The sequence below is a fragment of the Sesamum indicum genome, linkage group LG13, assembly GCF_026168435.1.
Source record: "Sesamum indicum cultivar Baizhima isolate 11 linkage group LG13, ASM2616843v1, whole genome shotgun sequence".
In the NCBI taxonomy this organism is placed as follows: domain Eukaryota; kingdom Viridiplantae; phylum Streptophyta; class Magnoliopsida; order Lamiales; family Pedaliaceae; genus Sesamum; species Sesamum indicum.
Window position 1 is genome coordinate 13,875,036 of NC_142669.1, and position 15,268 is coordinate 13,890,303.

A 15,268-nucleotide genomic window follows, 5' to 3' on the forward strand; every position below is an offset into this window, starting at 1 on the left:
ACTTATTCTTTTATATTTTAAGTTATTTTAATAATATTAATTATACACATTATATTTTTTTGTTACTATTTCTATTTTTAAATATTCTAAAATTAACGAAATTCAATAAATCATCGGTATCAAAATAATTATATTTTGTATCTCATGCACTAATAATTACGTTAATTATATTTCAATAGCAACTATTATATATAGTTAGATTTTAAATTTCGATACGTAATGTAATATTGGTTGTACTATTTGCCAAGCTCTAACTCCAGTCATTTCAATCGCATTTCTTGTTATTTTTCTTTCACGATATCATGAAAAAATAAATAAAATTAATTTTTCTATAGCTTCATATTAGAAAAAGTACTTTTACTATTTTTAGGTCCTTTCAAGATTCTTTGTAATCAATTTATTTTATAGCTAGCAATTTTTGAGAAGTTATCTACTCTTTACAAACTATGGCTGCACCACACCGGTAGGGCATGTGTCCTTTGTCAAGACGGAATTTCTAAGACACATGAGCATTTATTCTTTCAGTGCCATTATGTTCGTCAGTGCATTGCAGATATTCGGAGGACTGTACGGGTCAAATGGCCTATTCGATCGTGAAATATTTACGTAGAGTGGATGTCATTTAAATGGAGGGGGCAACACGTCATCAACGCCTCATACTGCGCACTATTGGTGTCATTAGTGTATCACTTGTGGTAAGAACGGAATCAACAGATCTTTCAGCATACTAGCGCACATATGACACACTTGTTAGGATTGTACTTGAGGAGATTAGACATTTCATACTTAGTCATATCCTCCTCTCAATAGTTAGTACATGTGCTCTATACCGACTTTGGAGGATCCCTTGGTTTAACGGGGCCTCGACTGCTTGAACCGTGTTGTTGCATTTCTCCTTTTATCTATTTATACAATTTACCTTTACTAAAAAAAAGAAAAAGAGAGAATGCGTAAATACCATTTAATTTTGAGGGTATTTTGGTAAATTAATATTTTTGGTGCAGTGATATAAAAAGTGTCATTTTGGTCTATAACATTCTCTTCTTTTTTACTAGCCGTTGTAGCACACTATTCTTGCGTGCATATAATAAATAATCTTTCAAACTTTAAAATATATCATAAATAAGAGTAAAATAGACAAACTAATACATTAGACTAAAAAATAAATATAAGAAAAAAATTAATTTATTAATTAATGTATAATTTGGAAAGTTGAATAAGTTAGTTATCTTATTAGTTCAAGGGCATTTTCGACTTCACAAAAATTAGTGCGACGGCGTTATTAACTACCATTTGTAAGTATGGAGGCCATTTCTTTTTTATATTAGTATAGATTTAGATAATATTAGTATAGATAATATATATATTTTAAATATTAATAGCTAAATGTTTAACCTCAAAATAAATATTTTTTGGAATAATTATACTCCCCTTTCCTGAGATTTGATATAATTACACATAAACCCTCTATGGTTTGAAAAATTACATCTACCACCCCTGATATTTACTTTCGTCTAACAAATAAGTCCCTCTGTTAGTCAAAATTTATTGAATCTGCTGATTTTTCAAAAAAAAGTAAAAAAAATTATATTAACTCCTGATTGACTTATTACTGACTTATTGCGTGTTAAATAAATCTTTTTATGATCAGATTACCCTCATATGTCTTCATGTGTTAATGCATATAAGAAGGTATATCTTCACCGTTATAAATGTAGTTTAGTTTGAAAAAAAATATTTGATTTGTAATAAGTTAATAATTAGTTAATTGAGACTATATGTCAATTTTTTTTAATTAATATCAATAAATTCAATGAATTTTAAGTAACGAAAAGACTTATTTGTGAGAAAGAAACAACACTTATAAATATTAAATATAAATTTTCAATTATAGAAGCCTTATGTATAATCACACCTAATTTCATGGGAGGAGAGGATAATTATTCCATACTTGTTTTTTACTCGCAAAGTTAATTTGTTTGGGTGGCGCTTGCGCTTTCTGCCAGCTATATTTATGGTACAAACTACAAAGCACTTCACTCCTCATTTCTCAAACTGCACTCGTGGAACCAAGACAGCCACATCTACATACTCCGTCCAGGCTCGCCGCCGGCCGCCCGTCGCCATCGCCGTCGCTTCACCCCCGTCCTGCCTTTCCACGGACGATCATAAATGGCGCACGCAGTTTCTTCTCTCGCGTCATTGACACTTTTCAGCAGTAAGCTTTTACGTTCTTTTCTGCTTCTAGTGTTTGCTCCGAGTGCTCGCTTTTGATGTGTTGATTGCGACTTCTATAGTTTTGCTTACTTAACTAAAATTCCAGGCCAGCGATTGCAGCGGCGAAAGTTCGCCCAGCCGCATTCGCGTAAATATTGGACCAATTCATGGTACTTTTCCAGCCCCGGCGGAAGTAAAGGACTCCGTGCTGTTGGTTCGAGTGAAACCGGAAGATACGGTGCCGTTTCTGAAATTACTGAAAGGGAATCTCAGCCTTCCAGTTATGCATGGCCTGATAATGAGAAGGTTACATTTTTTGACTTCTAACAATAATAATTGACGCTTGTTTGTTTTTCTTTTGTCTTGGTGAGTTCTGTTTGTGGATTTGTGTCGGTAGCATGAGCATAACCAAGAAGCACTAGGAAATATTTTAAAATTCTAATTCATGAAAGTTAAGATTTAGAATTTCGCATTTTTCCTCGAGTCGCATTTTTTAACGTATTGCTCTGAAGTTAGATTTTATGGTACCATGGGAGAAAGGATATGATGAATATTTCTTGTTGAGCTTTTGAGTATCCATAAGTAGTGAATACTAGACTTTTAGATAGTATTTTCAGAAATTCATTTTCTTTGTTTGGTTATAAAGAAAGTGAAAATTATTCTGCCAACTTAAGATGCCGAGAGTTTGATTTCTTGAGATCTATTTCTCTTCCTTCGAGCTAGTGTACTTATTTAAAGATTATGAATATGACTTCAAGAGTGTTTTGGCTGATTTGTACTTTTGGAGTTCACATTTTGAAGTTCAAGTTCATTTCTCCCTTAAGCCAGAAGTAATCTTTTCCGGTTGCTATCATTTACCTTGCCTTGTAATATACTTGATCAGCCCCTGTTTCCGTGGAATTTCCTTTTTGTGCTCAACCTAATACAGAAAAATCATGTTTCACTGAGTCTGATTCTCTGAAGTTTGATGTTATGCTGAAGCATTTTTTGATAACTTGTACAAAATGATAAGATTTCTAAATAAATTGTCTGCTCTTGACTTTTTGCTATAGTTGGCAAAGGTTCAAAGCGTATTTTCCATGCATACTTATATTGATTTTAATTCGTTGAAACTATGTCACTTTCTTGTCATATTTTACGCTACAAGTTTTATGCTTATGGTAATAGATTGGCATTATTTTAAGACCTTGGGAAGTTGCTTTTTTGAAGTCATCAAGAATGTTGTTATTAATTTGCAGCCCTTGAAACTCAATCCTGGGCGAATTATGTCCTTTAGTACTCTTACGTACTCATCAGTGTGATATTTTCCTGATTCTTATATAACTTATTGATGTTTTGCAATTCAAGTTGGGTGTGATTGCTTGATGTTTAAATTCAGTTGAAACTTTCGCAATCTAATGCATTTTTTGTTAACTTTTCTGCATAAAAAATAGTGATTTATTATCTTAAATACATTTCTTTTTTGTAACACAAACCCCAGTTCATGATTACAGAGACCAAGGGTGTGCATACTAGGTGGTGGATTTGGGGGGCTGTACACTGCATTAAGATTGGAATCGCTTGATTGGCCTGATGGAAATAAACCACAGGTAACCTGTGATTTAAAACATATTTATGTTAAATGCTATACAATTATTCCTTTGGCAACCTGGGTGGTGCATTGTATACTACAAACGCTCGACTTCAACTGGAGTATGCTGCGTATTCCACATTCCACTAAGTAGCTTCCTTCCATCAGCATTGACTTTTGAAGGTTGCTATGGAGTTCGTGGAAATGAGAATCAAACATTTGCATAAGAGTTGGAATATGTGCGCTTGTGCTGTTGCAGAAAAGGGTCACCATATTGATGAAGGGATGGTGGTCACAGAAATGCATCATAGGATGTGTTGATTTATACTGAAGAAGATATGTTGTACTTGAATGCTTGGGCCCTTCCATCTCAGAAAAAACATTTGATGGTTTTTCTGCAAACAAAGAGAAAGTAGATGTCATTTTCTCATATAAACATGCACTTCAGAATCCATGCTGGGCATTCATCTTTATAAGCTCGTTAATGCAGCAGCTTCATCTGTTCTTTTACATGTGTCTGATACGTAATAGATATTCGATTAACAAGTGTGAGCCACATACTAGTGCATAAATGAGATAGAAATGCAGGACAATCACCAACAAGTAGAGGAGGGTAACCAAAATGAGCTCAGTTGAGCAAAATATGAGGCAATCTTGTACTTCGTTTTTTTATGCTGAAATGAAAAAGAAATTGTCTAGAGCTGGAAATTCACCATATCATGTAACAATTCTTGAGTGGAATATTAGATACAAATTTCTATACTTCTTGGTTGAGGATTGAAGTTCCCCGTGTTCAGAATATCTGTCACTTTAATGGCTCTTGCCTAGAAAATGAATCATATTTGTTAATGCAACAGGTGGTTCTTGTTGATCAATGTGAGCGCTTTGTCTTCAAGCCATTATTATATGAGCTCCTCTCTGGCGGTATATTTAGATTTCATTTGATGAAACAACTTTGGAGTCCCTAACTAGCCAATTCTAGTACCTTTTAATAATGTTTGCTAATTTTTCTGAGTGCAGAAGTAGACGAATGGGAAGTAGCTCCTCGTTTCTCAGACTTGCTATCAAACACTGATGTTCAATTTTTCAAAGACAGGGTGCAATCATTACATCCCTCTGATCATTTTCAAATGGATGGGGCTGCAATGTCTCATGCTGCTGGAACTGTGCATCTTGAAAGTGGTCTCCTTATTGAATATGACTGGTATATGTGATTCCTGGAAACCATGCTGCTTTATCTCATAAATGTCAATTTTTGCGTTGACAGCTTTTGATATTCAAATTAAATGTGGAAAAGTTTGAACTGAACTACTGAAAGAAAAGATTTCTGGTCCACATCCAACAAGGTTTGCATCTGACACCAAAGATCTGGTAGGGAATTAGAGATAGGTGAAAGCACTCAAATCTTTGGTCTCTAGTGTTCTCAGTGTGGTTATGCTTGTCTGATCAATACGTGTCTGGTTCAAACTTGGAATCTATATTACAACTTCCCAGATATATACATACTTATTTCCAGTTTCATGGTTATTTTTCCTTTTTCAGTTTACATTATCTTCTATGTTCTCTATGTGTTTCTCCGAACCTTGTTGATATTCATTTGTGTAAAAATTTAGTGGACATATTCATTTGGAAAATATCCGTATGGTGGAACCAGTCAATTCTATACCTTTTGGGATTATTAAAATAAGGTCAGGAGGAAGTTATATCTAGATGATCTTTGATTGTGTAATTTGCTGCTTACATATTTTCCTCATCTGAAATTCTTGAATTGGTCTGTTGTCTTTTTGGAAAGGGAAAAAGATGCTGTTTGCATTATTGGTTCTTCCACATATCACATATATAGAGATGGAATTAAGTGACAACCTACCAAAGATGACTATCCAAACACATAACAAAATAGACTTGCATATCTTAACATATGTTCTAAGACTCCCCCTCAACGTGGATCAAATATATTAATTATGCCTAGCTTGTTACACAAAATATTAAACTACTTTGCTCCTAAACCTTGGTAAAACTATCCGCCCTTTGGTTTAAAGGAGTAAAGGGAGTGTAAATTTTCTGACTTATGAGTGCCTCTTGAATGAAATGACTATCGACCTCAATATCCTTCGTCCTCTCATGGAAAATTGGATTATAGCTGGTGCTTGATTGTTGCAATGCATAGGTACGATATCATTTTATGCGCAACCTAGCTCTTTCACTTGATTCTTTAACCACAGAACGTCACCAATAACGTTAGCCATAGCCCGATATTCAGCCTCTGCATTTGATCTAGCAACTGTAGTTTGTTGTTTGCTGCTCTAATCCACAAGATTCAACAGCAGTACAATACCTAGAAGAGACTTCCTATAATCTTTGGACCCAACATAATTTGCATCACAATAAGCTTTTATCTTGACATGTCCATGTGGTTTAGATAATAAGCCTTTACTAGTGGATGTTTTTATGTATTTCAGGATCCTAAGAGCAGCTCCCTAGTGATTAGATCGTAGCTTATATAAACTGGGCCAACCGCAAAGAGATATCAAGCCTAAATAGATTAGTTGCCAACAAGTCTTCTATATTTGTCTTCTGGATAAATACCATCATCATTCCAAAAATCAAGATTAAAATCCATGGGAGTGTCTACAGATTTAGTGCCATGCAAAAACCACCTTATTGAAGGAGATTATGGGCATATTTTCTATGAAATAGAGAAATCCCATGCTTGCTATGAGCAATTTCAATAGACAAGAAATACCTTGGCCTTCCCGAATCCTTACTGACGAAGTGCCTTTGTGAGTATCCGTGGTCTCTTCCACCCCTAATATCACTACTAGAGCTCAAACATCACCAACATATACTAGCCAAACTTGATTGCAACAATTCAGCAAAAACTGAATGGTTTGCTTGGTACCAATAATGCAACTGAACTTATCAAACCATGATCTGGGATTTTGTTTGAGACCATACATAGCTTTCTTTAATATACCTTTGAGGTTGCTCCATAAATACAGTTTCGTGAAAATCACTGTATAAGAAAACATTTTTTACGTCCATTTGATCATAGGCCTCCATAAATATAGTTTCAATCAAATAACCGTATGAGAAAACATTTTTTACGTCTATTTACTTTGACTAACCGCAAAGGAGAACAACGCCTAATAGAATTAAGGCGGGCAACACGGGAAAGTATTTCAAAAAAATCCACAAGCCCTTAGCAACCAAACAAGCTTTATATCAATCAACAGTCCCATCAGCCCATACTTAAGGGTAAATACCCACCAACGAGCAACCACATCTACATTAGGAGGAGCATTGACAAGCACCCAAGTCCCCATGAAAATGAGAGCAGACATCTCTTATCCCCATCGGTATCTTCCACTTAGGATGCAAAGTACCTCACAATATGAACTAGGAACAGAAATAGAAGACAGGAAGTTAGAAAAAGCATGACAGGACTTACATACTCAAATAAAGGAGAATGAGTTAAGGAATGAGTAGTGCGCGATCGTGTACTTTCTCGAAGAGAAATAGGAAGATTATCAACAGATGTAGGAGAGGAAGTCGAGCCAGGAGCTGCAGCGAGAGCAAGACTAGGTGCATCAGCAAGCATGGTAGGGGAAGAATGATGACATCAAGAGTACAACTGTAAAGGTAGAGCTGCTTTGAATGTGTAGAAATAGAGGAGAAATAGTAGGAATCCCAGAGGAAGAGTCATTCTTTGAGTAATAATCAGTGGATTTAAAGAAGAAGGTAACATCACTCGAGGAGAAGAACTGGTGAGTCTAACCAGTGCAACTCAGGAACATAACAACCATACCCTTTTTGTGTCTGTGAATACCTTTGAAATATACACTTGATAGAGCTACACGAAAGTTTATCGTTGATCAGGGGAATCAAGATGGATGAAACACACAATCAAATATTCAAGGAGTAACCCCAAACAATGACTTACTAGGGAAGAGGTGAGAAAATGGGATGTCCCGATTAAGAGCATTGAAGTAACAAGTGGTGAGAATAGCATCCACCCAAAAGGACTTTGCGACATGTATATGAGCCATAATAGTTCGAGCAACATCGAGAAGGTGGCGATGTTTGCTTTCTGCTGTACTATTCTGCTAAGAGGTATATGGGCAAGAGGTTTAACGTAAAATAACATGGGATTCACAGAATTCACAAAAAGTACCAGAAGTGACAAAACTGCTCTTTGGACAAACTTAGGGACATTATCAGTACAAGATATAAATATTAAATGAAAATTGGGTTTTTATTTCATTGTAAAAGAAAATGATTGCATTAGGGACTTGAGATCTATCCTTAAGTAAATAGATCTAGGTCATTTTAGAGTAATCATTAATTTAAATAAGAAATTACCTGAACCCTGACATTAGACTCATTTCGACAAGGACCCCCAACATCAGAATGAGCTTAATAGAAAGAATATGAACTATGTTTTTCAACACAAGGTGGAAAGGAAGCACGATAACTTATTTATCTGAATGCTCTTGAATTGGGTACTTCAGTTAATATTGTCGGCTGATATATACTTCTTGATCTGGGCAGCCAGGTTGGTGCTTGCACTTGGAGCTGAAGCCAAACTTGATGTTGTGCCAGGTGCAATGGAATATGCATTACCGTTTTCCACTCTTGAGGATGCACATGTTAGTATTCGAACTTCCTGCAATAACTTTCATCTTGAGTACTTCTAGTACAACTCTATATCATGTCAGCTACATGACTTCTCCGTATGTTGGTATTCTTTAATGCAGAGAGTTGACAAGAAGCTACGAGCACTAGAGCGGAAATATTTTGGTATGGACTCTCCAATTCGTGTCGCTATTGTAGGATGTGGTTACTCTGGAGTTGAATTGGCTGCCACAATAGCGGAAAGACTGCAAGGTAGGGGAATTGTGCAAGCAATCAATGTTGAAAGAACAATCTTGCCAAATGCTCCACCTGGGAACAGGGAATCTGCATTAAAAGTAAGTCAAGCAATTATGTGGCTACTGAATCTATTTAAAAATGTTGGATTTGATGAAAGACAGGACTTAAGCTAAACTTGGCTCTGGCATGGTGTCTGACATTGCACACCATCATTTAGCTATTGCTATTCTGTTCCTGATAGCGGGTCACATGTATAGGACCATCTATAAAGATAGTTAGAGCCCATTCCTTTGATTGAAATAGAAAATTTCGGAAGAATTTTAGGTTGGAATAGATTTCCAATCATCTGAATCCTCCTTTCTTTTCTAAATAGAAACACGGGAATCACTGAAATATCTCTTTGATTGAAAGAGTATGATTCATATCATAGATTATTCCATTGGAATCCAATGGGGTTCGAAATTCAGAGGTTTTTATTTTAAAAAGTCCAAAATGCGTTGCAGAACGATCTATAAAACAATTGATATGATTTGATTCTCAACTCAATTAGTAGTACTTCTAGAGTCCACTTCTTCCCCACACTACGAGTGAAAGGGAAAATGTAAAGACTACCATTAAAGCAGCCCAAGCGAGACTTACTATATCCATGTGAATTATGTCCCCTATCTCTATAAATACGAAGGAATTATTTCGCACTAAATAGTGGAATCAATGGCATAGAGTCAAAAAGTATTCTGCCCAAACACTATTGAGAAACAAATCCAACAAATCGATTATGATTTCGAATCCGAAAAGATTAAACACAAGGAAAATACGTAGTAACATCAAGGAATGTGAACATGTAGGAATAAGATCACCTTTGCTAGAATTATTGTGCGGGAAGTGCTAGTGTGGGACAATCCACCTTGACTCGTTTTTATAGTTTACACACTTTTGTATTGCCGCTTCTTACTGCTGTATTTATGTTAATGCACTTTCCAATGATACGTAAACAAGGCTTTGCTGGTCCTTTATAAAGAAGATATATAATAGATATTTGTAATCAATCATTTATCACTTAGAGGAGGAATAATAGGATTTTATTGCTACAAGTATGGATTATTGAAAATAGTAAGACATGGATTTGGATACTTCCCTTCAACTAATTGTGTCAAATAAATAATGTGTGGAGTTGAAGGGAGTTCTCCGGAGTATTGCATTAATATCCTTTACTCTGAACTTTATCATCTGGATTGTTTCGTCTTGTCTATCGAGAAATATCACATTAAAGCATCTGGAGTATTTCCATCTGTCAGTCTTTACTCATGTAGACTAGTGCCATTCAGCTTGTCAATATGTCTTCCATGCTTTCCTCTCATAGTTTTATTTCAACTTCTCTGTCTGACATTCGTTTGCCCTGGTGGAATGGCTTATTGGCAGAGAAAGGTCAGGGTAGACTTGGTTTATGCATTCTGATTTATGCTGCATTTAGGGGGTGTGCACTGTCCACAGTTTTATTAACTCAAGCCAAATCAAAATCTTAAATGGTTTAGTCTGGTATAAGGTTTATATTTACAAAATGTCGGTGCTAGGTTTGTTTTTAGTTTATGAACCATATACTAAATATCGAATTATACTTTATATGGAACTTTTATGTATGGATTTTTATACTTATACTATTCTTTAATTGCTAAAACTAAAATTAATAAATAAAAAATGCAATAATATTATTTAATTTTCTATATTTACTATCTGTATTTAAAAGATAAGAATCAATTAATTGAGTTGCCAGTCTATCAAACCAAAGGTCTATTCTACAATTAATTTATCTAGTTTTTATGTGGAAAAACTGCTCTGGGACATCTATATTATGTATAGATAAAAGTTTACCCCCATGCAAAAGAATATAAGCTAAATAAAACAATGTCTTACTCTGACTGAATGAACAATGAAAGAAACCTAGCATTTAATTAGTGTTTCTATTCCCTTGCCATGATTTAGATGACCTACTCTGATCATATCAGAAATTCACCCATGCTACACTCCCTTATTGACTAGTGCCATTCAGCTTGTAAGGGTCTAAATGTAATGTCATATAGTTAAACGCATAACAAAATACTCCCTAGAATTATCGTAGTTAGTAGATAAAGGAAATAGTTGTTTTACAGGTTTTTAATCTTTTATATCTAGAAAGTCAAGTTATAGTTACTTTTGAATCCATCACATATAATATTCTCAGTAAGCAAATCTTCTAGTAATACAATATAGAAAAATAAAAAAGAAAATGTTTACTAAGAGTAATATAATAAATAAATGATTATTATGATTTCTAGGACGATTATAAATTTCAAATTACAAATTTAAAAAGATTGTTTTACATTGCTCTACAAGTAATTGAGACTAAACCTAAAAATATTAGTAGATTTTATGACATTGCTAAATTCTAAGATTGTTTTTACTGTAATGCATTTAATATAATAATTATAATAGGAATTAATTGATTGATTGTTTGTTTGGATTATTCTCCTTATAAGAAAAGTATATGTTATCGTGATTTGTAAAGTATTTTTCATAAATATAAACATTACATATACATCTACATATATCAATATTTTTAATATTAGAACATGCCTTCTATCAGTGAAATATTGTAAATATACCCTCTTAGAATAAAACAATTTACATAAACACTCTTCATCATTACATGAACAAATTATATTAAAAATTGAACATATGAAAGGAATAAAACTTAAAGATGGTTAATTGTACTATTCGTCTTAAATTTCCCAACACATGGTTAATTTTTATGTGGATTGAGCATGTACATAAGATATTGTTAGAGTAACCTATCACCTTGTGGGTGGAATTGACACAAAATGGACATTCTTCTTGGTAAAAGTTACTATTGTAGAATAATGGTTAGAAGGATTTAAAAGACACTATTGCATTAAGACATTTATGGTTTAGCAATGGTTCACGCACGCACTACTCATTGTATTTGATTTTGTATTGTTATTATTCGTAGCTAAAGTAATGATGATATTACTAAGGTATGCCTTTATTGGAATATTTTCACTTATAGTGAGTTAGTAACGAGTGTAGATATTTTCCTAGCTAATATTCAAGCATTGCCTTCTTGAAAATTAGAACCCTGCGAAGACATCCTTTATATAAACATAACACATAACAAATTCAACCCACCCAAAATATAAATATCATAAATACATTAGGGGCATAGTAATCATTTAATAAATTTATTAATTATTCTTAAATCTTCTAAATTAAGGTTAAAATGGTAATTTCAGCACTTATGGGTTAACAAGTGGAATATTTTCGGGAGGGGTGCAAGTGTAATTTTGAAACCTTTATTTGGAAGAAGTGTAATTTTGTATTTTTTTAAGGGGGTTAGGTGCAATTAACCCTTATTATCATGTAAGATAAACTAAGTTAATTGGGTTATAAATTTACATAATAATGATCTCTAACTAATGTCATAGTCTAATTAAAAACAAATATTTATACCACTAAACTGAAATTCAGCTTGAGGAATTGAAGATACAAAATTCAATTGCATTTGAATTTATCATATATTGTTCTATTAAATTTATTAAAAGAATTTATATTTTACTTCAGATTAAGTAAACTTGGATAAAGACATGATATGGTTGACCATTCAAGATTAACTTTTTTCAAACTGATCATACATAAGAAAATATAAATATTATTGGTTAAAAGATGTGAATTACTTCAAAACAAATATAATAATTTCTGCAACCAAAAAACTTAAGGTTACATAGACTTATGTGCTACATACTAGATGGGCCGCTTATTATATTTGATCTTTTTATTGTTAGAGGTAGACAGTGTTTTCTTTTTTCTAATTTTGAATTCAATCACTCATGCAAATATGCTTTTTTATGTTATTATATCATCCCAATACCTATACTTTAGTTTCTTCTTACTCATACTATGTTATGTTTTTACATGAAATTTTTGTTTCACCATCTTTTTCTCTAGTTTTTTTAATATGTTGGCCAACCTTTTGACATTCTAACATCATCTTTAAATATTTTTGAACATATTAATGTGAAAATTCGACGGTTACTTGCCCCACATCTCAAGGCTTATGCCCCAATGCAATAGATGTGAACATATTAATATTTCTTAAAAAAACCATCATGTACAGTACTACAAATAATAAAATTCTACAAAGTAATAGTACTTAAAATTTTATGACAAAAAATTATGAATTGAATGACAATAAGTAGGACAAATAGATTCATAAGTACTATAAGGTCATCTGTTACTCATTAATTTAGTATATATTTTTAACAATATTATTTATAAAAAGTATCATCCTTTTGATACATGACTAAGTTCTATGAATGCTTTGTGAACATTGATTTGATTTTTACCTAATTAAAACGACACCTAAAGTTGTTCGCCACTAAAAACTCTTTCTTGCAGGTTCTCTCATCCAGGAATGTTCAGCTTTTGTTGGGTTACTTTGTCCGCTGTGTAAGGAGAGAGATTCGGGTGGGGACTTCACCTGAATTCACTAATGATGAAGCTGTTCATGATATTCTAGAAGCTCATAATTGTGAAAGATTTATATTGGAGTTGCAGCCTGCTGAACGAGGCCTAGAAAGCCAACTTGTAGAAGCAGATTTAGTTTTGTGGACTGTTGGGTCTAAACCTCTACTCTCTCAGCTAGAACCCAGTGATGAACCTATTGATCTTCCTCTTAATGGCAGAGGACAAGCAGAAACAGATGAGACTCTTCGCGTTAAGGGTCACCCACGTATATTTGCCGTTGGCGATGCTTCTGCTGTGAGGGACAGAAGTGGAAAATTGCTTCCAGACACAGCTCAGGTACTGTTTGCTCCTTTTATTTTCCGCTGGTAATATCTTATGAAAGTATGGCATGAAAGAAAAGAGTTGCTTTATCTTCTCCTGTTTTAAACATCTACTTTGATTCTGATCTGAGGGCCTTAATCCTCTTATATTTTTCTCAGGTAGCATTTCAGCAGGCAGATTTTGCTGGCTGGAATCTTTGGGCTGCAATAAATGGCCGACCTCTATTACCGTTTAGGTTAGTTGTAACTGAATTACAATACACACACTAATTAATATATTTAAAACTGTCAAAGACTTTCTCTCTTGTTTACATTTTAAACATATTTTAGGAATATGATCGAATTTGTAGGTAAAATTCTTATGCTCAAAAAATAAGGAGAGATGCAAAAGAAACAAGGGGCGAATGCCTTGTGCTTCAGAGAAGTGGAGTCAAAATTACAAATGATTAGTTAAACAATGCCCAGCTCTTTGGGAAAAAAAATAAGCTTCTATAGCTTCCTCCCTTGGGGACCTACAGAACACCTTAGTTATACTTGATCAGAGGTATTCCTTATTGATTTACATGAGAAAACTACCATGAAGACATGCCACATAGTACTTTCCTTCTAATTAATCTGAACCGTTTGCCATTTGGTATAAAAGTAAGGACACAATTGAGTACTCTGGAAGAACAAAAATGCATTGTAATGCCTCATTGGAGTTCTGCAACAGGATGGCTGGTCAATAATGGAATGATATATTGTTGGCTATTGCATACCCCATTTCTTCTGGTCGCCATGTCTTAATCTAAAGTTAGTGCGGGCATTTAGCTTTGTCCTAGACCTGAGCCAGATTAAACACAGGAAATCATGTGGTATCTTGCCCTATATTGTGACTATTGAATAGTGTTAGGTTGCGTTTGGTGTGTGCTCCTGTCGTCTCTGAGTTGTAATGTACCTTCCATATATGTACTCTATTTTGTAATACGTTTGCATCTCATGAGAAATTGTAGAAGCATATTACTTTGCCAAATGCTTTTCTACCTAACGTTGGTTCTGTTGCTGCAGGTTTCAGAATCTGGGTGAGATGATGACTCTTGGGAGATATGATGCTGCTATATCACCAAGTTTCATCGAGGGCCTAACATTGGAGGGTCCGGTCGGTCACACAGGTATATGCACCCTATACCTTCCTTTCGTCTATTTTTTAGCAACTGTTGGATGTTCTTCTCACCCTTCTGCTCTGACTGCATTTCAGCCAGGAAATTGGCGTACTTAATCCGGTTACCAACAGACGAGCACCGGTTAAAGGTAGGGATCAGTTGGTTAACTAAGACTGCTGTAGAGTCCACTGCATTACTGCAGAATACCATTACCAAAATGCTTTCGTGACCATAAAAGACCGTATAGTATCATATTTTGGACGACTTCTCAATCAAGAAACTATTTTGTATTTTAGTTTTGACATCCAATATAAATGTTTGGAACATTTTTTGTTAATACCTCATACGCTTGTAATGTTTATTCCCTGTCTAAATTCAATCCTAATTGAAGTTCTACTCTCTTAGGGCCACCTTTATAAGCATGGTATTTATTGGTAACAAACTTCATTTTTTGTTGTTTTTGCTTTTCTCTTTCACTAGAGCGTCCACATGTGTTACCCATGATTTACATGATCTTAGTTGAGAAGTAATAGTATATAATTCAGAAATTGAGTGATTAATTTTATACATTTGAAATTAATTCATAATATAGAGGAATACAATTCTCAAAATGTTGGTCTGGATAATAATTCAGC

The 15,268-nt window shown here is 34.1% G+C and overlaps 1 protein-coding gene across 1 annotated transcript; it reads left to right on the forward strand.

The window, feature by feature from the left end:
- Nucleotides 1-2,022: 2,022 nt before the first annotated feature.
- On the forward strand, nt 2,023-15,029 carry NDC1 (NAD(P)H dehydrogenase C1). Its single transcript, XM_020698553.2, has 11 exons — nt 2,023-2,218; nt 2,324-2,523; nt 3,711-3,806; nt 4,645-4,711; nt 4,808-4,991; nt 8,340-8,433; nt 8,542-8,754; nt 13,103-13,507; nt 13,651-13,727; nt 14,539-14,642; nt 14,729-15,029. The coding sequence occupies exons 1-11, from the start codon at nt 2,173-2,175 to the stop codon at nt 14,860-14,862; spliced, it is 1,620 nt and encodes a 539-aa protein (XP_020554212.2). The 5' UTR covers nt 2,023-2,172; the 3' UTR covers nt 14,863-15,029.
- The last annotated feature ends 239 nt before the right edge of the window (nt 15,030-15,268 follow it).

What these genes read in the sequence shown, in the direction of transcription:
- NDC1 (XM_020698553.2), top strand. Translation starts at nt 2,173, where the DNA reads ATGGCGCACGCAGTTTCTTCTCTCGCGTCATTGACACTTTTCAGCA. An exon ending in CTCCTTATTGAATATGACTG is followed by an intron (nt 4,992 to 8,339) that starts GTATATGTGATT and finishes CTGGGCAGCCAG; the next exon opens with GTTGGTGCTTGCACTTGGAG. An exon ending in GGGTCCGGTCGGTCACACAG is followed by an intron (nt 14,643 to 14,728) that starts GTATATGCACCC and finishes ACTGCATTTCAG; the next exon opens with CCAGGAAATTGGCGTACTTA.